This window comes from Perca fluviatilis, chromosome 13 (genome assembly GCF_010015445.1).
Source record: "Perca fluviatilis chromosome 13, GENO_Pfluv_1.0, whole genome shotgun sequence".
Taxonomy (NCBI): Eukaryota; Metazoa; Chordata; class Actinopteri; order Perciformes; family Percidae; genus Perca; species Perca fluviatilis.
In genome coordinates this window covers 37,698,283-37,725,115 of record NC_053124.1, presented here as the reverse complement: position 1 = coordinate 37,725,115, position 26,833 = coordinate 37,698,283, and the positions used below count along the sequence as shown (strand labels likewise).

Below are 26,833 nucleotides of genomic sequence, written 5' to 3'. Positions count from 1 at the left end.
GGCCTTATATGCCTGCCATGTTATTAAATAATCAGTTTTCATGAGCTTGAAATATTCTATCTTATTATTACTAAGGGCCTGAGCATTTATTCTGTTTTTGAGCAATGTTTTCCAATAGAAATGTATGAAATTCCCCTATTTAAATCTTAAAATGCTGATTTCTCAAAATTATTTTTTTTGTCATTTTCCGGTATAAACATCTCAGCCTATCTAGCACCTATATACACCAAACTTTCTAGTTATACACTTAGCAGTATTCTGAAGATATTTACAGAGAGATTTGTTAATAAATCGTTCCTGGCCTGATTTATGTCACATTTTAATTAAAAGAAATGGCGAAAATCTATTTTTTAAGGCTATGGACAGTATATTTTCATTTCCTCGGTAATGAAAGCAGATATCCTGAAATCCCTCTGTAATTTTGTTTTCATCTTGTGTGTAAACTAAATGAAAAACGAATTGTGCACCTGGCTTTATCATATGTTCAGATCTATCTACTGGAAATATATGCAAAATTGCGCATATTTAATGAGATCATGCATAATTTGCATAATTAAACATAAAAATTTCAAAAACTTGTAATACATTTTTTATATACTTGTGTAAGTAATCAACTTAGGAAGTTTCATGGTGATAGCTTTTATTTTAAAATTGTACCCTATTCACCTGTAGTGTCTCGCCTTAAGGAACATGGTTACATTAGATTAGCTCTGCATCAACAAAAGTCTCACCCAAACACAATGAAAGACAAACTGTTGAAAGCCCCACCGAAGTTGACTCGCGTTTTCGCCTCTCGTCACTTTCCCTTTTAGCTTTTAGTTGTTCTTCATTTAATGTCCTTTTCTGTGATGGTCCTGCTCCAGTATCAGCCATAACTACAGCAGATAACTTCTAAAATAACATTAAAATACAACTACACCTAGCCTATAAAAATAAATCTTCTGCTACCTTTCACCTGGCTGGATACGCTAACACAAGCTTTTCCGGTGTTATTTATTTATTTATTCATGTTGTACCAGTCCAATATAACTGGCAGTTGAAATAAACCTTGTGTTGTAAGAAAACTTGTTTTAATTTGTTATGAATCTATTTTGATGCCTTTTCCCATATTTTTTGTAATTTTACACATTAGTTAGTTAATTAATTAAATTAATATTGCACACCTGCCAACCTGTACGCATTTTGCGTAGTAGACACGCATTTTGACATCAAAATACGGTGATATGATTTGTCACTTTAAACTGCTTTGAGTTCACTCGTTGACGTGCAGTAGCCGTCTCAGTCTAACTCTTGATGATAGTAGGCAGCTAAAACAGGTAGCGGCCACGAGCATGCTGGAAATGCTCGACCAATCACACCGTTGGGTCCCTTCCTCTAATGTCAAGCGGGGATATCGCTAATACATCCATGGGATATCGGCAACTGATAGTAAAACGAAAGCATCAAATGCAAGTGTTATTCATTCCTCTCTCATTCCCGTTTAGTTTGGTTGGTTTCCCCAAGGGAGGACGGTATTATGTTTGTGTAGGACTCAATAACCGCACCGTGTAGCTCCGTTCATGTTTCGTTTACTGAACTGCCGCCAACCTTACTTTTACGACCCTTGCCGTAAAACACTGCTGTAAGCCCTAAAGGCACAGTAACTTGTCACCTGCAGTGCATAACGTAACAGAGTCCAACCGGACACAATACTGAACGTTTTACAGATATAACAGACGGTGGTGGTGATGGCGCAGTGGTTATGACATGTGCCTTTGGTGTGGGAGACCAGGCTTCGATTCCCACTGCGATACATCAACCAATGTGTCCCTGAGCAAGACACTTAACCCCTAGTTGCTCCAGAGGAGTGCGACCTCTGACATATGTAGCAATTGTAAGTCGCTTTGGATAAAAGCGTCAGCTAAATGACATGTAATGTAATGTAATGCTTGCAAAGGTAAACTAATTTGATGTAGAAAGGTGAAATTGTGAAATGAATTAATTTACGTAACACACCTGTCAACTTTGGAGAAATATTATTTATATTATTATTAATAAAGCCTTGCATTTATAAAGTCTTGGATTTCGTTACAAAGGTCTTTATATATGTTTTGCCTTTCCTAGGATTAAGTTCATACCGTAACAAAATGAACTGTTACTAATGTTGTTTAAAACTGACCGAGGAAACACTCCTCTCTGACCGGTACCGGGGGGTTAGCGGTTAAACTGAGCGGAGGATGTGCGGAATGTGTCGGTGTCTGTCGGACTTTGGCTGGCCGCTAGGCGCCTTCAAAGCTCAAGCTAACAGGCTAACGGCTTATTAGCTAGCCAGACACCGAGCGGTAACATCTGCAGAGATTGGCTCTGTGGGCGCATCAATCTGCTCGGTGTTCGTAACAAACAGAGCGACCAGCCGGACTCTAACACCTGTTGATCCGTGCAGGACTTCACTGTGAGCGGACTGTTTAGAGACCATGTGACCGGCAGGTAACGTTAGCGGTTAGCTGCTACTGTAGCAGAGCTGCAAGGAAACGATGAACTGAGCTGTGTGTTTTCAGTGTTAAACTCTGCTGCAGGTATTCATGCACGACTGTTGTTGGTGATTTCCAGAGGTGGAAGACTGTTACTCAGATCATGTATTGCAGTAAAAGTAGAAAAAACTGTGTTGTAGAGTTACAAATGATTGTCAGTTACAAGTCCTGCATTCAACATCTTCCCTATGTAATAGTACAAAAGTATTATCAAAATATACTTAAAGTACCAAAAGTAAAAGTGCTCATTATGCAGTGTAATATATTTTATTGAATTATATTATGATCCAATTAATTGTATTAAATATGACCGATAATTTAAATAAAATGTTTTATTTAATTCAAGTAGCCTACTTGAACATAATTATTTTCTAGGGTTTAAAATGTTTACAGATTTGACATTTAATGGCACGTTTATTCCGTGTGCGTGCTGCCGTGTTCATGAACCAGAACTTCGACAATAAATCAGTAAGTTGCTACTCAAAAAAGTTTTTCACGGTTGGCAGGTCTGATATTGATATTGAATAATTCAATTCATAATCAATATCGCAATATCACATTTTGTCTATATTGTGCAACCCTACTAAAAATAGCATTATTTTCACTGTTTGTCTCCTTTGCTGTTACAGCTCATTTAAGATCTTATGAAAAATGACAGAAACACTAAAAAGTTACATATAGTCACTTTAGTTACCGACTGCACCACTTTGCACAGTTGATTATTTCACCACAAGAGGGCCCTAATATGTCAGTCAACAGCCTTTCCAACAGTTTTCCAAGACTGAAAAGGAAGACTAGTAGTGTTGATATAACCTAAGTAACTGACTGAACAACCAGTATTTCTTTATAACAATCACAGTCAAAGTGATAAGATACAGTTTCACAACATTTCTCTCTTTGTGTTTCCTGCAGATGTTGAGCAGCTGTTGGTGGTTAAAGAAGAGGTTCCCTCTGAGCAGCAGGAGTGTAGCTCCAGTGTGGACCAGCAGGAGCCAGAGCCCCCCCCACACATTAAAGAGGAACAGGAGGAACTGTGGAGCAGTCAGGAGGGAGAGCAGCTTCAAGGGCTGGAGGAGGCTGATATCACCAAGTTTCCATTCACTCCTGTCTCTGTGAAGAGTGAAGATGATGAAGAATATGCTCAGTCCTCACAGCTTCATCAGAGACAAACTCAACACATGGAAACAGAAGCTGATGGAGAGGACTGTGGAGGACCAGAACCAGCCAGGAACTCGCATCCACTTTTACAACCAGAGACTGAAGACCAGACTGGAGACTCTTCTGATCCTGAGACTGATGACAGTGCTGATTGGAAGGAGACCAGAGAACCTCAGTCAGCTTTAAACTCTCTGAAACATGATTCAAGATGTAAGAAACCATTCAGCTGCTCGGAGTGTGGGAAAAGATTTGGCCGCAAGTCACATTTGAAGATACACATAATATCTCACACAGGAGAAAAACCTTTTAGCTGCTCCGTGTGTAGGAAATCTTTTACACAGAGTGGAGATTTACGGAAACACATGAGAATCCACACAGGAGAAAAACCTTTCAGCTGCTCAGTTTGTAATTCATCTTTCACACAGAGTGGAAGTTTACAGAAACACATGATAACCCACACAGGAGAAAAACCTTTCAGCTGCTCAGTTTGTAAGAAATCTTTCACACAGAGTGGAAGTTTACAGAAACACATGAGAAACACACAACAAAAAAACAAATTTGAGGGTTATATTTTAAAAAAAATATAAAAAAAAAAAAAAAATTTAGGGATAAAAAAAAAAAAAAAAAAAAAAAAAAAAAATTTTTTTTTTTTTTTTTTTTTAAAATTTTTTTCTAAACAGAGGAGGTTTATGGGCACACATGGCAATTCATGCAGGAGAGAAAAGATTCAGCTGCAGTGTTTGTAACAAAAGATTTGCCTTGCCTTCTGATGTCAAAACACATAAATGTGTTGGTCCGATGGAAACAGAAGTTGATGGAGAGGACTGTGGAGGACCAGAACCAGCCAGGAACTCGCATCCACATCCACTTTTACAACCAGAGACTGAAGACCAGACTGGAGACTCTTCTGAACCTGAGACTGGTGACATAGAAACAATTATTAAGGTCTTTTGACACGTATAGTGTCTCCTATGGCACTAATTAGGCCATGGTAAAGCAAATAAAGTAAAGAAATATAATGGTTTGATATGACCGGTATGGTACACCAGGACATGCTGAGTACCCTCCAGGATGAAATAAAGTGAAATCATTTGAAGTAAACCATCTGTTGACTAGCATGTACGTTAGTAGTTATTGTCTGGGTCACAACGACCTAGGTGTACTTAAGAAAAGGAAGATGAGGACTGTTAGAAGTAAAAATATCACCAGTTCAGGTCCATCTAAAGATGTAACAAACATGAGGTACTGAATGTGTCCAACTGACACCGCCCAAAACGCTGTATAAGAAGAGAGTCCTATGAAACTTAGATTTAGTTGTCTATTCGACTATCACCGGTGGTCAGTGTCTGAGGCAGCCCGGTTTGTTTTTGTTAAAATTTATCAAATAAATCTGCATGGAGTGAATATCAACAGTCTCTGGAGTCTTCACGGTGTCCTCGCATAGAAACAAAATGGATAGAAAGGCCGTGGACCTTTTTCACAGCAGACATTTTGACATAGTAGGAAAAGCACAGCTGAAATTGATAACCTTAACGATGGCTCAATTCCATCAAGTGTCCCAGTAAGATATTTCAGTGAGTCAGCATGCACAATACCAGGACCTCTCCTAAGTGGAATGCAGCCATCAGTAATGGTTTTGAATACACCTGTGCTTTTCCTACTATGACATGTCAACATGTCTGCTGTGAAAAAGGTCTATTGGACTGTTTGCTGTGGTCATTTGATGGGTACACAACAAAATGGCGATTGTTGTTAGTTGACACGGTGACAATACGCATCAGTGGGGCCGTAAAGTGTCGAAGCTCGCTGGGAGGCGAGCTCAGGAGACGTTCTCGGAGGGAATGTGGAGGATTAGTTAGACCCAGCAGCAGTGGGTCAGCGGACCCTTAACGTTAGACCCAGCAGCAGTGGGTCAGGGGATCGCTAACGTTAGACCCAACAGTAGTGGGTCAGGGGATCGCTAACGTTAGACCCAGCAGTAGTGGGTCAGCGGACCCTTAACGTTAGACCCAGCAGTAGTGGGTCAGGGGATCGCTAACGTTAGACCCAACAGTAGTGGGTCAGGGGATCGCTAACGTTAGACCCAGCAGTAGTGGGTCAGCGGACCCTTAACGTTAGACCCAGCAGTAGTGGGTCAGGGGATCGCTAACGTTAGACCCAGCAGTAGTGGGTCAGGGGACCGCTAACGTTAGACCCAGCAGTAGTGGGTCAGCGGACCCTTAACGTTGGACCCAGCAGTAGTGGGTCAGGGGACCGCTAACGTTAGACCCAGCAGTAGTGGGTCAGGGGATCGCTAACGTTAGACCCAGCAGTAGTGGGTCAGGGGATCGCTAACGTTAGACCCAGCAGTAGTGGGTCAGCGGACCCTTAACGTTAGACCCAGGAGTAGTGGGTCAGGGGACCGCTAACATTAGACCCAGCAGTAGTGGGTCAGCGGACCCTTAACGTTAGACCCAGCAGTAGTGGGTCAGGGGACCGCTAACGTTAGACCCAGCAGTAGTGGGTCAGGGGACCGCTAACGTTAGACCCAGCAGTAGTGGGTCAGCAGTAGTGGGTCAGGGGATGGGTCAGCGGACCGCTAACATTAGACCCAGCAGTAGTAGGTCAGCGGACCGCTAACATTAGACCCAGCAGTAGTAGGTCAGCGGACTGCTAACATTAGACCCAGCAGTAGTAGGTCAGCGGACTGCTAACATTAGACCCAGCAGTAGTGGGTCAGCGGACCGCTAACATTAGACCCAGCAGTAGTAGGTCAGCGGACTGCTAACATTAGACCCAGCAGTAGTGGGTCAGCGGACCGCTAACATTAGACCCAGCAGTAGTAGGTCAGCGGACTGCTAACATTAGACCCAGCAGTAGTGGGTCAGGGGATGGGTCAGCGGACCGCTAACATTAGACCCAGCAGTAGTGGGTCAGCGGACCGCTAACATTAGACCCAGCAGTAGTGGGTCAGCGGACTGCTAACATTAGACCCAGCAGTAGTGGGTCAGGGGATCGCTAACATTAGACCCAGCAGTAGTGGGTCAGGGGACCGCTAACGTTAGACCCAGCAGTAGTGGGTCAGCGGACCCTTAACGTTAGACCCAGCAGTAGTGGGTCAGGGGACCGCTAACGTTAGACCCAGCAGTAGTGGGGGGGTAAGGAGATGGGTCAACGGTAGTAGAGGTCAGCGGACTGCTAACATTAGACCCAGCAGTAGTGGGTCAGCGGACCGCTAACATTAGACCCAGCAGTAGTGGGTCAGGGGACCGCTAACATTAGACCCAGCAGTAGTGGGTCAGCAGTAGTGTTGGGGATGGGTCAGCGGACCGCTAACATTAGACCCAGCAGTAGTGGGTCAGCGGACTGCTAACATTAGACCCAGCAGTAGTAGGTCAGCGGACTGCTAACATTAGACCCAGCAGTAGTGGGTCAGGGGATGGGTCAGCGGACCGCTAACATTAGACCCAGCAGTAGTGGGTCAGGGGACCGTTAACATTAGACCCAGCAGTAGTGGGTCAGGGGATCGCTAACATTAGACCCAGCAGTAGTGGGTCAGCGGACCGCTAACATTAGACCTAGCAGTAGTGGGTCAGCGGACTGCTAACATTAGACCCAGCAGTAGTGGGTCAGGGGACCGCTAACATTAGACCCAGCAGTAGTGGGTCAGGGGATCGCTAACATTAGACCCAGCAGTAGTGGGTCAGCGGATCGCTAACATTAGACCTAGCAGTAGTGGGTCAGCGGACTGCTAACATTAGACCCAGCAGTAGTGGGTCAGGGGACTGCTAACCCAGCGGCATCAGCGGATCGCTAATGTTACACCTAGCAGCAGTGGGCAGGCATGCAAACTCTTGCTAACGTTTTGGATGCTCTACTGTATATATAATAAGTATTTATAAAATGAAATATCCAAATTTAGTGTGCAAAACTTATCCTTTTGATGACTCAAATGTATACTATACAAAAAATGTGTTTATGGTTAAATCGCTTACAAGAACACAACATTGTTTACAAGAGCACAGATTCTACATAGATCTAGCCTCTTTATTTGGCTCTCAAAGTTCACCAGATTGATGCGTTAAACTTTAAAATGTACAAACTTTTCTTCCGGGGGAGCATACCCCCAGATCCCCCTGACCATCTAGGGCCTAGATAGTTAGGGGTCCGCCGCATCCTTCTCACCTTTTATACCCGTGACCTCTGCATGCCTGAGTACATCAGTGGACCGCTAACGTTAGACCCAGCCCGCTGTTCAGCTCATTCTCTGTAACCGATGCAGCATAAAAGCACAGCGGAACCAGCCAGCCAGGTGGTGTTAGTTGGCTAACGTTAGCTTGCTAACTCCGCCTTAACGTTCCCCCCTCGCCACATTGTTCACAGAAAACGAGCTGAATGAAGCGGTCACTCAGGGCGATGGCAACGTGCTTTGTGTGGATGAAGCATGAAGTTAATTTGACTCATTCAGCAGCTGGCTCTCTGTGGAGTTAGGTAAAGAGCCAATGAGGTTTAACCATGTATCAGCTAATTTAAATAGCTCACGTTACTGTGTTGTGTCAACAGTTACCTTCATTTGATATTGTATGTGGCGTTTTCTTTTGTGGGGTGCAAATGTTCCGCCAAAACAAGTTCCTTCCTGAGACTATTTAGCAGAGCCAAATGCAAACAACCCAGAAGGTTATTTCTTCTATCCCAGAATGCAGCTGTGATGATTGTGCGACTTTTTACTTTTTACCAGAGACGGTTTACAACCCGAGACGCCCCAACCCAGAGTAATTTCCTGTCTCTGTGTCCTTTGGGCTCCGCCACGGCCACGCCTCTTCAGGAGACTAGCGGGACGTCCTGAATGTGTTGATTCCAACGGGAGAAGTTGGAATCCTCTATAAAGTCTTGTGTGCAATAAACCCCCAAACTGGAAGTGCAATAACAATATGTATATAGTGCCACCTCATCGTGTTTATTTATCTTGATTGTTATATTTTACTATTTAACCCTTGTGTTGGCTTCCCGTCGCTCATGGAACTTGTCCTCCCAGGTAAAAACAAAAAAATGAACCCTTTTTTAGACACTTTTTTTCCACTCCCACCGGATTCACCACTAACATCAACTTATTACTATTAGTTTTACACTTATTTTTGGAATTCATAATCAATAAACCTCAATTATATGAAATTATAACTAATTTTTGAGTTAAAAAAAGCTGAAATTATGAATTATTTTGACAAATAGTTACAATTTAGTGGATAATCACAGACTGTCAAAGTTTAGTCACGATATGGTTTTAAAACTATTTCATTTTTTTCTAAATGCTTTAAAAGATTTTAATATAACAACCAAAATTCCTGATCCTTAACTTTACTTGCAAAGAGCATTTTATGGAACCATCTGTGTTATTTTTGGGAAAATTTTCTTGAAAAGAAACCCAAATTTCTGATGTAGACACTTTGAAAATGCGTCAAATCGACACCTGGTTTAGAGGATCTTTGCTTTTACATATTTAATTACAATTATCAAAGTGTTGTCAATCTGCCGTTTCTCAATATGCAACCACACAACCCTGTAGCAGAAAACACCGTCAAAATCAATCAATGGATCAAGTTACTATTCCATCATTTCCTAAATGAAATAATATGTTCATGTCTTTATTCTGTTAATGATATTTTAACTAGATATCTGATTCTAGCAGCGTTACAGCTGTAACATTATTTGTTTAAGTGTAAGGTATTTTAATTCAGTTGAAGGTTAACCCTTGTGTTGTCCTCCTTTTGTTTTGTCTGTAAAATATACATTATCTCCCCATTCTGTGTTACATCTTCTTAGCCAACTTCATTCCAACCTATTATCACTAGTGTTACACTAATTTCTGGAATTCGTGGTCAATAAACATCATTAGTATTAACTTATACCTACTTTCTGAGTTAAAAAAACACAAATTATTAATTAATTTGACTAACAATTAAAATCAGAGGATGTGGAGTGGATCACAGACTGGTATATGTCAACATTTAATCAGGAAACTGTTTTGAAACCATTTTAATTTCTTTTCAAATGCTATAAAGTTGAATAAAAACCCCACAATTCAATGAGAGTAATAATCCAATCCTTCATTTTAGTTGCAAAAAGCGTTGTATGGAACCATCCATGTAATTTTTAGACAATTTGGTTTTAAGTAACCTATATTTCTGATAGAGAAACTTTGAAAACGGGTCAAATTTGACCCGAGGACAACAGGAGGGTTAAGAGGAAGTTACAGTAAACCATAAAGCTTTTATTGTGAAGGGGAAAAGCGGAAGTGGATACAGTGTTGTATTGCCTGTGTTGTGGTTGAATAAAGCGAGTGTCAGTACCGGCATTGGACGCCCGTGTTTCTTTATTTTATAGTCAAACCTGAGTCTAGGCAACAGAAGAAACCCTCGGTTAGTAAACAAACATCTGACCGGAAGTTGTTGGTACGACCCGTAATACCGTCCGTCCCCGGAACTAACGTTTACTGTTTGTGTGTCACATCGTGGTAAAGACGGCGGAGCAAAAGGCGTCAGTGTTTAGTTTCTTAAGAACAAAGAAAGGTCCCAAACTGCTGGATGTGGTTTTAAAAGCTGAAACGAAGCTACACCGAGCAGGTTTGTTTTCTATTTTAATGTCGCAGGGAGTCGGTGCTAAAGCTAAGGTTAGCCGCTAGCAGCTAGCTCCTGCTAAGCTAACGTGTTGTTGTATTTCCTGAAACAGGTCGGGGAGAAGAGGAGCAGAGCCGCGAGGAACTTTAACATGAAGTCTGAGAGGAAGCTGTCAGCGGACCAGGGGACAGGTGGGACACGTTTACATCTGAAATATATATACAAGCTATGTGTCTATACATGGATATAGAAGCTATGTGTATATACATGTATATAGAAGCTGTGTGGGTGTATACATGTATATAGAAGCTGTGTGTGTATACATGTATATAGAAGCTATGTGTGTATACATGTATATAGAAGTTATGTGTGTATACATGTATATAGAAGCTATGTGTGTATACATGTATATAGAAGCTATGTGTATATACATGTATATAGAAGCTGTGTGGGTGTATACATGTATATAGAAGCTATGTGTGTATACATGTATATAGAAGCTGTGTGTGTATACATGGATATAGAAGCTATGTGTGTATACATGTATATAGAAGCTATGAGTGTATACATGTATATAGAAGCTATGAGTGTATACATGTATATAGAAGCTGTGTGTGTATACATGTATATAGAAGCTGTGTGTGTATACATGTATATAGAAGCTGTGTGTGTATACATGTATATAGAAGCTGTGTGTGTATACATGTATATAGAAGCTATGAGTGTATACATGTATATAGAAGCTGTGTGTGTATACATGTATATAGAAGCTATGTGTGTATACATGTATATAGAAGTTATGTGTGTATACGTGTATCAAATGTATAATATTGTCATATTCAGAATTATAGTGTAATATAAGTGTGCATGTAAACGTAGTCGTCTCACTGTCCTTGTATACAGTATAAGCACATGTAAGGTAGTAAATGTTGGCCAGCTGATGACATTCTTGTTGAATATGAAGTGCTCCTGTTCCTTTGCGTCATGAATAGCCGTGAAGCACCATGAGGCGGCGCTGTTTTCCTTTCGGCCCCCATGTTATCCAATCTGTCCATTCATTAGGGGTGGGCGATATGGACAAAAAATAACATCTCGATATTTTTGGCGATTTTGAAAAATGTGTTTTTTTAAAAGTCCGAGTTACTTAATCTCTGATGATAATAATGGGCACAATGTTGAATGAAAACAGCTCTTATTTATTTTCTTTAAAATGTAAGTATTCAAGTAAAAACAATTCAAAGACATATACAAAATACTAATTGAACTAGTGTAGGAACATTGAACTCTGAGTCAACATTCAGTTGTACACCTCTGCTGTAATGTAAACTGTGCAGCATACAAGCAAGATGAAATCATAAAAATAAACAAATGGCTCTGTTCTGTTTGCACACAACCATGTCCTTATGGCCTTATTGAACAAATGCCTAACTTCAAGTACTGCCCAGTACAAATATTACACAAAAATAAAAAATAAATAAATAAATAATAATATATAATATATATATATATATATATATATATATATATATATATATATATATATAGCTGCCTCCAGCCCCTCCCCCTTGTGAAGTTGCGTGCATGACACCGTCAACGTTGCTCTTGCTCAGAGAGGTTATCGTTATGTTAGTTGCTGGAGTTTTTGCCGTGGGATTAACTGTACTAATAAAACCGTTGAAACAACGCGGCCACGCTGCTGTGAAAGCTCCCCGAACGTCATTTATCAGAGTGTGGTTGTTACCCCTCTCAGTGGCAGCTCCTCCGCTCCATATCTTTATAACGGAGCTAACTGCTAACTGAAGCTAGCCGCTAATCAGAGCTAATCGTTGCCAACAGAGCCTTCAGTTTTCCGTGCCTGTATCCATTAACTGCATGTATTGACTCGAACCTGAACAAAACTACGGTGGCCGGGAAGTGCAATGCAACATTACAAAGAATGAAACACTTTTACATTTTGGAAAACAAAATAACATTTTGGAAAACAAAATAACATTTTAGAAAACAAATTTACATTTTAGAAAACAAATTTACATTTTGGAAAACAAAATAACATTTTAGAAAACAAATTTACATTTTGGAAAACAAAATAACATTTTAGAAAACAAATTTACATTTTCGAAAACAAAATAACATTTTCGAAAACAAATTTACATTTTAGAAAACAAATTTACATTTTGGAAAACAAAATAACATTTTAGAAAACAAATTTACATTTTCGAAAACAAATTAACAAGATGCAAAACACTTTTACCAGTCCCGAAACAAATTTACAAATGACAGATTCTTCACGGAAAGGGAATGTACCACATACCGGAAGTGATGAGGTTTTGTATACATGTCGGTCTTCGACAGTTACGCGTTATGGATCGAATGCGTCAATAGAGCCGCCATCTTGGAACAGGGGAGGCACTGCCTTATATACTGTCTATGGGCCGTCTTTAATGCATCAGCGTCAATGTAGGCAAAGGTCTAACGGAAATAAAATCACTATAAATCGTCAAAATCTCATGCGATGTTCTAGTTTTTTAAACAAAAGACAAAGAGACTAATTAATGTGTTAATACAAAGAATATTTATTATAATCAGTTCACAGATATGAGTACAAACGGAAACTTCACCCTTCTGAACTAAGAGGTTCTGCTTCAAAGTGAAGTTTAAACAGACTGAAATGTCCAGGCTCACTCCCCCACTAATGATTCATTTATTTCTGCATGTTTTTTATTTAACGAGACTTTAAAGTCGGTGTTTCGTCGATCACACAGTCCGAGTCCCGCCAGACTCCCTTTAGGAAACCTGTGATTTAAACTTCAGCAGGCTGTGACAGTCCGCCCCGTTCAGTCCTGGATCTGATTCTCCCGGGCTTCCCTTCCCTCCAGCGGGCCCAGCAATCGCCGCCTGGGTCTCCAGCTGCGTGGTGTCGGTTTTGGCTCCCAGGAATGGGCAGTGAGCTCCAGGTCCTGCAGCTGCAGACGGACTCAGCTGCCCCCCTGTAGCCCGATCCGGCCGCGGCTGTCGATACGTTCCCTGTGTTTCCGTCAGGTCCGCGTCATATAAAAACTCCAAACACCGACCACACGTAAAGTCACCACAAACTTCATTCACGCCATATACTCACTCACAACAACACAAATTGCCGCGCTCACCAACAACACCTCATCACTTCCGGTATGTGGTACATTCCCTTTCCGTGAAGAATCTGTCATTTGTAAAATTGTTCCGACGCTGGTAAAAGTGTTTTGCATCTTGTTAATTTGTTTTCTAAAATGTAAATTTGTTTCGAAAATGTAAATTTGTTTTCTAAAATGTTATTTTGTTTTCCAAAATGTAAATTTGTTTTCTAAAATGTAAATTTGTTTACGAAAATGTTATTTTGTTTTCTTACAATTAATTTTTTTTTTTAAATTTTATTTTTTTTTCCAAAATGTAAATTTGTTTTCTAAAATGTTATTTTGTTTTCTAAAATGTAAATTTGTTTTCTAAAATGTAAATTTGTTTTCCAAAATGTAAATTTGTTTTCTAAAATGTTATTTTGTTTTCCAAAATGTTAATTTGTTTTCCAAAATGTTATTTTGTTTTCCAAAATGTAAATTTGTTTTCCAAAATGTAAATTTGTTTTCCAAAATGTAAATTTGTTTTCCAAAATGTAAAAGTGTTTCATTCTTTGTAATGTTGCATTGCACTTCCCGGCCACCGTACAAAACCCTTCATTTTATTAAAATGGCTGTAAAAGTTTGAAATTACCACTCGGAGTTGTTTGAATGACAGAAATCAGCTCAAGGTACGGCCTAGCGTTAGCATGCCAAATTGATGCTTTCTCTGCGGAGTTCAGACTGATTTGCTCTCACGAGTCATGTGACCAAATCGCAGCCTTTGCGATTAGGAAATCGCGTTTTAACACATTGCGATATTACTGCAAATGCAATTAATGGTTCAGCCCTACTAATATAGCAGGCTAGAACCGGCCCTGGTGTTGAATCTACTCCGAAGCAGCAATGCAGGACGTGTGAATGCAGCCTAAAGCAGCCTTTAGAAACTTCAACAGGTTTGTGGTGAACCGTGCGCTTCATCTTAGAGCTACGCTTCCTTCGGACTAACAACAGAAGCTTGTTAACTACTAACAAAAACCCAGATATATTAAGTCTACGGTCAATGAAGACAAACAAAATCAACATATCCTTAAATTTGAAGAACCGTTTTCTTAAAATTGTTGCTGAATAATTTTCAGTTTAGGAATTTGCCATGTCTAATGGAATTGTAGATGTTAAATTGTACAATTATTCACACTGTGTTTCAGCTTTACCTCAAGATGTTCTGGAAGTGATTGTTGGTGAAGAGGAGCAGCAGGAGTGTAGCTTCAGTGTGGACCAGCAGGAGCCAGAGCCCCCCCCACACATTAAAGAGGAACAGGAGGAACTGTGGAGCAGTCAGGAGGGAGAGCAGCTTCAAGGGCTGGAGGAGGCTGATTTCACCAAGTTCCCATTCACTCCTGTCCCTGTGAAGAGTGAAGATGATGAAGAGGAAGCTCAGTCCTCACAGCTTCATCAGAGACAAACTCAACACATGGAAACAGAAGATGATGGAGAGGACTGTGGAGGACCAGAACCACCCAGGAACTCACATCCACTTTTACAACCAGAGACTGAAGACCAGACTGAAGACTCTTCTGAACCTGAGAATGATGACAGTGCTGATTGGAAGGAGACCAGAGAACCTCAGTCAGCTTCAAACTCTCTGAAACATGATTCAAGATGTAAGAAAACATTCAGCTGCTCTGAGTGTGGGAGAAGATTTGGCCGCAAGTCACATCTAAGGAGACACATTAAAAGTCACACAGGAGAAAAACCTTTCAGCTGCTCAGTTTGTAATAAATCTTTTACACAGAGTGAACATTTACGGTCACACATGAGAACTCACACAGGAGAAAAGCCTTTCAGTTGCTCAGTCTGTACGAAATCTTTTACACAGAGTGGAGATTTACAGTCACACATTAGAATCCACACAGGAGAAAAACCTTTCAGCTGCTCTGAGTGTGGAAAAGCTTTTACTGAAAGTGGACACCTGAAGAACCACATGATGACTCATTCTGGAGAAAAACCTTTCAGCTGCTCAGTCTGTAAGAAATTATTTACACACAGTGGAGCTTTAAAGATGCACATGAGAACTCACACAGGAGAAAAACCTTTCTGCTGCTCTGAGTGTGATAAAACTTTCACCGAAAGTGGACACCTGAAGAAACACATGAGAACTCACACAGGAGAGAAGCCTTTTAGCTGCTCAGTCTGTAAGACATCTTTTACACAGAGTGGAAATTTACAAAAACACATGAGAATCCACACAGGAGAAAAACCTTTTTAGCTGCTCTTTAAGGAGAGGACTGTGGAGGACCAGAACCAGCCAGGAACTCACATCCACATTCACTTTTACAACCAGAGACTGAAGACCAGACTGGAGACTCTTCTGAACCTGAGACTGGTGACATGGAATAATGTTTGTGCCTTTAAGAGTCCAAGCAAAACTTCTTAAGTATCAAACAAAAATCTTTATGTATCAACATCTAGATAGAAGACATTATATTGTGTGGTAGGAAAAAGTACACTCTTATTTTAAATATTTTATTAGATATTGTTTTGTAATGTCTGTCATATAATCAAGAAAACAGACAAATGTAACCATCCGATATTTTATAGGGCCCACACATATATTCACTTCTTTCTAAGTAACGTATGTTTAGCAAGATTCACTATTAATCATGTATCAATATGGGAGTTTATTCAATACTCATTGGGGTCATGCTTTAATTTTGTGTATCATGTTTAAGCACAATTTAGGCCCAGCAGTCTCTGAGAGGAGACTTTTCTCTCTCTGTCAGGGAGACAGGAAGTGCAGGTTGAAAGCTATCTTTAGTTTAAACAAGGGAGATGTGAGGGAGGTAGCATAGGGAAGTTAGCCTAGCAAGGTGTTTCCTGTCAGGGAGCGGAGGAGTTTTCTCTTTGAAGCAAAGCTGAGATGGACATATTATGATCTGTATAAAACTATAAAAACTCACTTGTGCATTGCTATGTTCCAAGGTAATATGATCAGTGACACCAAAATTATTACGGTCTTTTGACATGTATAGTGTCTCCTATGCCATTAATTAGGTAAAGCTAATACAGTAAAGAAATACAATTGTTTGATATGATCGGTGTGGTACACCAGGACATGCTGAGTACCCACCAGGATGAAATAAAGTGAAATCATTTGAAGTAAACCATCTGTTGACTAGCATGTCCGTTAGTAGTTATTGTCTGGGTCACAACAACCTAGGTGTACTTAAGGAAAGGAAGATGAGAGGACTGTTGGAAGTAAAAATATCACCAGTTCAGGTCGTAACGAACATGAGGTAACTGTGGGTGTGAATGTGTCCAACTGACACCGCCCAAAACGCTGTATTAGAAGTAGGGCTGAAACGGTTCCTCGAATAATTCGATTACAAAAAATCCTCGAAGGAAAATTCTTTGCCTCAAAGCTTCGTTAAATCAATGTAATTAAGGTTGTACGGCTCACTGTGTTTCCGCACGGAGGATTATTACTAGCGCACAAGAGGTTGGCGCTTCTGTGGACACAAGACTGACGGCCCAGATTACAAATGAAGGAAGACGAAAATAGCGAGGGTCTAAAAGGGAGAGACAGGCGAGAGAAAACGACAGAAAGTTTGGGATCATTTTAAGCTGCAAACATGCTGCTACATCACCTCTGTAACAAACCTCCAGTGTGCTCATCCATTCCACGGAGCCAATCCGACACAAGGTAGCTAACGGCTGCTGCTACAGCATGCTACTCTGCTAATAGCCGTGTTTTACCAACAAGCTAAAATAAAAGCTGTCGGTTTGTAGTCTAACTGTTTACTAGTTTGCTTCTAATCTTTGCAAACTTAGCTGCTGCCGGAGACAAACCGGCTCCTCCCCCAGCATGGCTACTTAATATCAGACCTGCCAACATGTACGCATTTTGCGTACTCTGCACGCATTTTGACCCTTAAAGTGATGGTTCGGAGTAATTTCACCCTAGGGTCCTTTGCACCATGATCTCGAGCCAAACACCCTCCCAGAAGCTTTTTTCACCTGGGTCTAACATTGGGAGAGTTAGCGTAGAGTAGCGTTAGCCGCTGAATAGCTTAGCGCAGAGGCTAATGGATCCGAAGTGTCTCTTAACATTACCCCACTAATAATGCCGAAAGTGACCAAAGGTCTACACTAGTACATATAGGTTATGCACTCATAAAACGATGGATTGTAAAGTTTGTAAGTACACCAGAAGGTTATGTAAATAACACTTGCCTGCTGGCTTCTGCTCTCTGCTGTTGTTGTTGCTGCTGTGAGACGAGTGCTTAGGGCCGTCTACAAATTACAACACCGAAAAGAGATGCAACAAAAATATTTATTAATTTAACTTATTTTTTAAAGTAAGTGCTGTAGTATAACTAGCAGGAGACAAGTAATAATTGAGGTAAGTTTGGAGACATTACCTTATTTAATCATTAAATTAATACATATTTTTGTTGCATCTCTTTCGGTTTTGTAATTTGTGAGTAAAGCACTCTTACTGCCCGGTAGTAACAGCAGCAGCAGCAGCAGCAGCAGCAAGAGCAGAAGCCAGCAGGCAAGTGTTATTTTACATAAACTTCTGGTGTACTTACAAACTTTTCAATCCATTGTTTTATGAGAGCATAACCTATTTGTACTACTGTAAAACGCTTTGGTATCATTTCGGGCATTATTAGTAGGGTAATGTTAAGAAGACACTTCCGATCCATTAGCCTCTGCGCTAAGATATTCAGCGATATAACGCTTCACGCTCCACGTTCGCCCCAGGTTAAAAAGCTTCTGGGGGGCTTCGAGATCATGGTGCAAAGGACCCTAGGGGAAAGTTAGTCGAACCATCACTATGCGCGCGCTACGATTCACTGCTCTTTAGGTACGCATTTTGTTGCATCTCGCGTTTCTCCGGTTTCAGTTTCTATGCAATCTACATCTATGACGTTGATTCTGCCGCTGAGGAGTGGAGTGAAAAGCTTTCGGCCAATCAGAGCGCTGCATTTTAATCCTCCGCCCACCTGCCTCTCCTAGCCAAATGCTTCCTGCACTTAATTCAATTAAGTTCCTCAGCAAGCCAGGCTGTCAGGATAACTGTAGGCTGGCATGCCATGGCTGAACCGCCTCAAAAAAAGGTTCGGAACGATTTCTTAACGGGAGAGATGGCCTTTCCTCCACATGTCCAGGCTACCTCACCTCACATAGACAGTATGTAGAACCTCCAGTGTTCGAACTATACCGTGGCCTTCGGGGGAGCCCACTTTTTTTCCACGTTGGGGGTTGGCGCTTGCAACTTACAATGACTTACAAAGATACATAACAGCTACAAGTGTATGCACTATACAGGATTTACCCTATCATACTTTATCGACAGGAATAGATAGGGCAAACAGCCACCCACAAATATATAAACAATAAGAAGAATACCAGAATTCCTCCGTTCAATTAGACCATAGCGACGCCCCTAAGCTTCCATCCTTAACCAACAGCCATGTATGCGGGGCTTTTCGGCCCTTTGGGGGGCGCCTTCTAATTTTCCAAAAAAAAAAAAGGGAGGGAGGGGGCCCCCCCTCCCCCCCCCCCCCCCTATATTTTTTTTTTTTTTTTTTTTTTTTTTTTGGGGGTGGGGGGTGTGCTAACAGGGCTTGCAGCAATGGTGAATTTGGTCGTATTAACGTCATCGCTACACAGTTTCTTAGTTAAACCAAAATTAATTAAACTGCCTTGTTTTCTTTTTGCCATGGCTATATGATGCTTACTGCAGAATGGATTTCAAGGACTTTGCGCACCGATTAATGGCCTCCAACGTTTATATTTTTTCTACGAATCTTTGAGTTAACATGTAGCCTACTAAACATGAGTTGGATTTGCACCGCAGCGCCGCCACGCCTTGATGCTCATAACAAGAATAACATGTATAGTATACTATATAGTATGTATACTATAGTACAGTTTTCTTTATTGAAGTGAATTGGGTTTAAATCACCATCACGCATGAATTATATTTTTGCAGTTTTACACATTATAATCCACGATGATCACATTACACAAAACTGAAATTGCACGTCAAAATGACACATTGTCAATATTTTTAGAGACCCCCCAAAATTTCACAAATCACGTTTTCAGGGGAGCCCATGTCTTATTAAGGGGAGCCGAGCTCCCCCGTAGTTCGCACCCTGAGAACCTCATCAGGCGTTCTGCACCGTGTGGAGACAGACATCGACATCAAGTCACCAAGGAGCAACCGGTAACGAACACAGTCCCATAAACAAATACTCCCCACCCCCCGTAATATAATGATATTAAAAATAAAAGGATGATAAGAAAAAAAGCATTCATAGTGTCCATCAGTGATGGGAGTAACGCGTTACAATTCAGCGGTTGAAATGACTGCAGAGATACATTTGCGACACGGACATTATTTTCAGGAGTTGTTTACGCTGCGTTGAAGCCATTGACATATATAAAATGGACCAATAGACCCCGTTGCTCTGGATGGAGACCAGTGAAGGCTATTAGAAGCACTTTTCCGGTGATCTCTTCCTTTACTGCGCAGCCTCCAACTGACAGAGACAACGTAAATGTGATGTGAGCAACCTGTCTGAAAGTGTGAAGTCTTCTGGTAGCTGTGCCGAGAGAAATCTCAATCATTCCCAATCTTACAGAGACGGAGAGCGTAGGTATATGTAAGGAGATAACATAGACACAGGCTAATTACTGATCACTAACATGCTCGTTAACATTAGTCATTAAACCTAAACAGCTAACGTAAGTCGAAACTGCCTGTGAGCTTCTCCTGTACTATACGGTAATTCCTCTACTGTGTGACAGTAAGTCTCGTGGTTATGACCCAATCGTTAGCCTATTGTTATAAAAGCGTCTGCTACGGAGCCATAACGTGAGCTACAAGGTAATGGAGCCTTTTATACATTGTCGTGTTTCTTTAGAAATAAACAACGGACAAATAGAGTCTTTAAACTCTTCAGATGTAAAGTTATTCGCAGTCAAGTGACGTAAAAAAAAAATGGCGGTCAGTGGAATGCTAACAAGAGGTGATACCTTTGTAGCAACAAAATGGCGCCATCGGAGGTTCGCGTTCAGAAGCGAAGCTTACCCCCCTTGGTTGAAGCGAGCTGTCCCGTCACCGTTCCCCGGGGTCAGAGCCAGAAACAGACGCTAACTGACAACGTCTGGGTCCTGTCAGTGGCGACAGCAATGTGACCGAGCAACTGACACATGTCGAGAATTAATGTTTAGTGTTGCTACACGTAATATTACATTTTATCAGCGGTGGAAAGTAACTATAGCCTACCGTCGGCTACTTTGATTCAATTTTAATTGGGTATTTTTCATTTTCTCCTACTTATTAGGCTACTTCTAGTCCACCACAATTCAGAGTCAAGTAGGCAATTGAACGTTTTACTAACTATTTATTTTATAGCTTTAGTTACTTTGCATCGTCAGATTAATAATACAAAATAATATGAATAAATTATGATGTATTAAAGTGGATAAAGATGAGACAAGCTACCTGCCAAGAATACTTCTGCTTCTATTTTGGTGAAAGTAACGCAAAAGTAGTGTAGCATTACAATTCAGAGACAATAATATTGTAATATAACTAATTACTCTCAAATGACAGTAACTAGTAATCAATAATGTATTACATTTTGGAATTAACTTGCCCATACCTGGTGTCAATAGGCTAGCCTATCACACCTGCCATCCTTCCCATTAGTTGGGGGTTAGAAAAGTGGTGGAATGGCTAGAAAACTAAAAGGTTTTAGAAAGGCCAGGTGCTGATTAACGTCAGATAAAGGTAATAGTTAGGCTATTTATGTGATGTGATGGCAACTGACATAATGCAATGTCACCCATGTCAAATTTTTAAAAGCATATCTGAAAATATCTGACCCATGTTATTTATTAGCCTATAATTGTGTTTCTGTCAGGCTTCAATCTCTGCTTTTTTAGTAGTTGCTTTAGGCCTATTTAAAGTTGCTTTATGAGTAAATCATTACTTAAACTACTTAATTTTCCTTCAGTAATCAGAAGAAGGCTATATGTTAACCTGGTCTGACTCTCCTCTTTAACACAGAAGTACTTAGGCATATTTTTTAGCTCTTTCTGCCTCCTGTTGGTTAGACTAACAAATATATGGGCACAAAATATTGGACAGGATATAAGAAAACATTTGTATAGTAGTTTCACTACGCGTACAGCCATTCATCCACTCCTCTACACAGTAATAATAATTTATTGTAATCTAGAAGGTAGTGATGAGCCAAACAATGTATTTTCAGGTGGAAGAAGTTTCCATGGGCTATGCCTCCTGTACAACAGTTTGTTTTCAATTCAATGTTAGGAGTGATAGCAGTAATTGTATAACATTTATGGTCTACTTGTATATGGTTATGGAGTAACTAAAAAATCTTGATTGGTGAAATTATATTATGTAGTATGGTGTTACGTATCTCATAGTTTTCTCATTGGTGAGTGCAATGGTGGAGCGTATATTAGCGGTGGGCTGTCGGTGATTGGTGCGCGCGGGGGGGGTTGTACTCATAAAATGTCTTCAAGGTTGGCAGGTCTGTAATATGCACGTGAATGACGTCATCATGCCGGTGATGTCTGGATTCTTTATTGTTTCTCATCACTGTGTATTAGGCTTCTGAAAATGTGTCCCCCAGAACAGTGTAGTTGGATAGCCCTGCTGTAAGCTTCGCACAGTCACATTTACCCTCTGGTTAGTGAACAGCTCTTTTGCATATCCAGTGCAAAGAGCCAGAGGCAAGAAGGGGAATATTAACATTTGGGCCACCAAAAATGTACTATTGTAATGTTGTTGTTTTTTTGAAGGGTCTTGGAATTTGGCAATAAAATGTTTTGCTTTTTCTAAAAAAAGGATTATTTAAATTAATTTAAATTGCTGTTTACTAAGTATTTCTTTCTAAGTATTTATTATCCGATTACTCGATTAATCGATGGAATAATCGGTAGAATACCCATTACTAAAATAATCGATAGCTGCAGCCCTAGTCCTAACCCTGCCAAAATTCAAACAGAATTCTTTTTAATAATTTTATTTAATACATTTGTATTTGTATTTTTTTACTGTTTATTCTTTTGATTTATATATGCAATATGTGTGTAATTCCAATTGTTTAGACGTTATGATGACAAATGTAGCAGTCAGGGACGGACTGACAATGTGTGCGTTCTGGAAAAGTCCAGAACGGCACACAAAAAAAAAGTCTATTAAAGCGATATTAACAGCCAAAAGCAGGGGGCGCAAATACAATCACTTATATGCTACGTGTAAACATATAACTGAAGAGGAAGAGTCGGCCTACATCATTAGACGTGAGTTAATTTCACACACATCAGCAAAACTGGTAAGTGCCAGGAGCTGGAAACATTGTAGGCTGCCTTTATCCCTGTCTTAGCGAATTGCATAGTCAGCTCAACATGAGTGTGCATCATGATTATGAAAATTATCGTGCCATTTAGTGCTGTCAAACTTAACGTAGTTAATAATTTCTGTTAGGTTAATTTGAAACATTAAACGCGTTATGAATCGCGGGTTGACCGCGATTTCACTTGGTTGTATATGAGAGGTTGTAGTGAGCTCACTTTTGCTGCTAGGATGAAGACTATGGTATTAAATTAAACAGGAAAACATCAGGAATGCATTGGTACCACTCTAAACGTGCTAACAAACAGGGAAGGGGGCGAAATAATTCACCAAATGTAACCAAAAGTTTAACCTAAAAATCCTAGCTTGCACTTTCTGTCTGTCTTCCATCAGAGTGCAGTTTTTCCTTGTCTTTCATATTTGGTTTACTGTTGTGGAACTGGCAAATAAGACCTGAAGGTTGTTTGTGAAAGCTTCACAAACAAAATTGATCAAAAGTGTAATATGTCATTGAGAAAATATTAAATAGGTTATTCAATGCTAATTCTTTAACACAAAGCAACACATGTTATATACATTTATATTGGAATAGTTATAGTATATAGTAACTAACACTCTTAGTGTAGTTTTGGTATAGGCCTACAATATATCTAATCCCCATGTTCAGGGACAGCAAGTAGCCTATTTTATCTCAAAGGTGTTGTCAGTAATACTCTGTACTGTTTTATAATTACAAGTTTGTGTAATTTGGGGTTTCTGTAGCCAGTGACATTTCATTGTATTTTATTTTTAATGCAGATGTAATGGCATTGTACATTTTTAGTTTTTATTTGAAGACTGAGGCTTTATTAATAAACACATCCCCATATATCATCATTGGTTTTGAGATGTTACTTGCTGTGAATACCTTGTCTGATAGGCTACAGTATTGTGGCATAGTATCGGGACATCCTGGCTAGTGTCTGTCGTGGACGGCCACGGGCAAATGGCCGGATTATGGGCCTATTTAGGAGAAAGTCCAGGGCTGTTTTTTAGCCCCAGTCCGTCCCTGGTAGCAGTTACGCATAATCAAAAATAAATAAATAAAAGAATAAGCAGTGTTTTTACTGTATAGTATGCTGTTTAAATGACCTGTATCAAATTAATAATATTGTCATATTCAGAATAATAATAATAATATTATAATAGTGGAATATTGGTGTGCATGTAAAGATTCTATCAACGTATTTATATTCAGGAGCTTTTATTTTGAAGGGCGAGAGGAACTGCTGCGAGGATTCTCCTGTACAGAAGATGACGTTGCAATCCTCCAAAAAACCACAAATAAGATGAAGAAAAAGAAGATTTCGAAGCAGAAAGAAACATCCCAGACGGCTGATGTGGTCTTAAAACCTGACCCAAAGCTACGCAGCGCAGGTTGGTTTTCTTCCCTCTGACCGGAAACGCGTTTATTTCTGCTAATGTGTCCGTGCTAGGCTAGCTAAGCTGACCGTTAGCTGCAGCTAGCTCCTGCTAAAGGCCTGCTCACACCGGGCTCGAAAAGAACAACAACAACGAAACGAAAAAGCTAAATATTCGCCAGTGTTGGTGATTTTAAAGGTTCAACCTTTTCACACCGAGTCCGACACGAATACCCGCGTTCAGCTTCGACTAATGGCAGTGGTTAATGACGATGTGTTTACTATAAACCCAAATCTACACAGCGGAGCCGGGCTCTTAGGAGTTCTACCGTGGAAGAGTCCCAATGTGGGCCTGTTTGCTGGGTCGCTCCAGAGAAACACAAATGCTGCACAAGTTGTTGTAATTTGAAGACTAAAAGGTGCTAGTCCGTGTGTGTAAAACAGACAGGAGAACACACACACTTCCCTGGCACTGCCTTTACTGATGCACATACCAGATTTAACCACAGGGTGGCGCTGTTGACTAAGCAGTTGAACAACAAGACACACTGGCTGTGTTAGAAACCTGTGTTTCCTCACTCACTCACATAAATGCTAGATATGAATATAAATAGGAGACTATTTTTTTTTTTTTTTAGATAATGTATTATTTATAGTTGCTGAATGGTTTATAGATTTACTTGTAAGGCTATACCTTTGTTACTCATTCATTTTATTTGATTACTTCTGCTTCACAAGCTGCCACAGAGTACGGCAGATAGATAGATAGATAGATAGATAGATAGATAGATAGATAGATACTTTATTGATCCCCAAGGGGAAATCCAACGTCCCAGTAGCTTAAAGACATCACACACAACATACACATAAATCATAAACAGGATGATAAAATGACAAATCCACATATAATAATAATAATATGGACAATAAAAGATAAAACACTAAATAAAAAAAATACACATGAATGTACTCAGGGATGTATAAGCATGAGAGGCCTGCAGTGACAGGGCAGGGCCTGACCCTGTGCTTCAGTCTGCATGGTAAGGTGCTCTATGAGAGTGTGTGTCATGGTGGTAGTGCAAATAAGTCTAATAGTGCAAGGATAAAGTCTAGAGACCAGCATTACATATGGACAATATAAGAGAATAATGTAGACATAGTAATATAAAAACTATAGCAGTGCAAGGATTAAGTTTAAAAAAAAAAAAAAAAAAGATGGCATTAAATATGGACATAAGCAGTGGCGGCGCCAGAGATTTTCTTTTGCTGGTGCTTTGGGGTTGCTGGACGTTTCAGTGAGGATGCTCTGAAATTTTGAGTTTCCCTTGACACAAATAGGCTAACGTTAGACACACACTCGCGCAGATGCCCACCCGCCTCCGCCGCGGTTTACTAAACGAGCGAACGAGAGAGATTGACTTAAAGGAACACGCCGACTTATTGGGAATTTTGCTTGTCTCGTTTACAGGTTTTGATAAAGTCTCCACACCTTGACGTTGAGGGAGTAAAAATGTATCCATTGCTAGCGTTAGACTCACTTCTCTAATCCTAACGGCTCCAAATATTGAGCTCTTCTTCTTCTTCTGTGTGAATACGTTAATGCGGAAGTAAGGTCAAAAGTTCGATGTGTGCTGCGGTGCTGCACCCTTTGGCCGAATACGATCACCTGTGTTTTTTTTTTATCCTAAAAATGATCGGTTTGTTTTATTAATGTATTTATTCATTTTCCAAATATAAATTATACTATTTACACATTAACGATTTTTTTATTTATTTATAAATCAACCACAGCAATTTCTTGGGGGTGCTAAGAAATCAACAGTCAATATTAGAGGTTTGAAGTAATAGGGTTACAGCCAGGGTTCAAAATTAGCACCATTTACCAGTCAAATGCTGGTAAAATATCCAATTGGCTAGTAGATTTGCTTCATTAACCAGCCAAAAAATAATGGTAATCTATTAAGTGGCTGATAAAAAGTGAATATTCACTAGCCATTTGGCTGGTGGACGAAAAGGTTAACTTTGAACCCTGGTTACAGCCATTGTTCAAGTGTTAAGTTAGAGCTCAGTCCAGGCTGGGGGAAGGAGGGAGGGAGGGGTTGTGCATATGGGCTAATATAGCCAGTATACAGTATAAATAGTGTAAGCAGTAAACAGTGGGCCAGTGTATTGGTTCACTGGATACAGTATTTATTGCAGACATCTGTAATTCAACATGAACATGTCAGATATCCACAATGACATTATTTCTACAATCAATCAACAATGTTATGAATAGTTAAAATACATTTTGCCCGGTACAAATAGTAGATATCTAGAATGTGGATTAGTAAGAATGTTGTGGATATATTTTATTACTATTCTGACCAGTGAGAATATATTTTCTGATATCTGAACTGTAATGACTGTTAGGATTGTTGTTGCATTAAATGTTAAAACGGCTCGCCATAATGGAGTTTCAGCAGTCAGCAGGCGTGTGATTAAAGGAACACGCCGACTTATTGGGACTTTAGCTTATTCACCGTATCCCCCAGAGTTAGATAAGTCCATACACACAGCCATCTTCTAACCCTATACTGTACATACTGGGAACTAATTCTCAGAAGGCGAAGCACTGCTACTTGGGCAACAAGTAACAACAGTGATTCTCGGGTGCTGCGTGCAAATCACTCCGCCCAAG

General features: G+C 40.2%; 1 protein-coding gene and 1 long non-coding RNA gene across 2 annotated transcripts in view; both read left to right on the top strand.

Annotated features, from left to right (window-relative positions):
• Positions 1-15,616, top strand: part of LOC120570992 (zinc finger protein 271-like) — a 41,691-nt gene extending 26,075 nt beyond the window's left edge. The window contains exons 5-6 of the mRNA XM_039819675.1: positions 3,497-4,184; positions 15,234-15,616. Of these exons, the coding sequence (XP_039675609.1) occupies positions 3,497-4,184; positions 15,234-15,616 (1,071 nt within the window). The remainder of the gene's footprint in view (positions 1-3,496; positions 4,185-15,233) is intronic.
• On the top strand, positions 9,982-14,691 carry LOC120571077. Its single transcript, XR_005641167.1, has 3 exons — positions 9,982-10,267; positions 10,374-10,452; positions 14,556-14,691. It is a non-coding gene; the product is annotated as an uncharacterized LOC120571077 (long non-coding RNA).
• Positions 15,617-26,833: the final 11,217 nt, after the last annotated feature.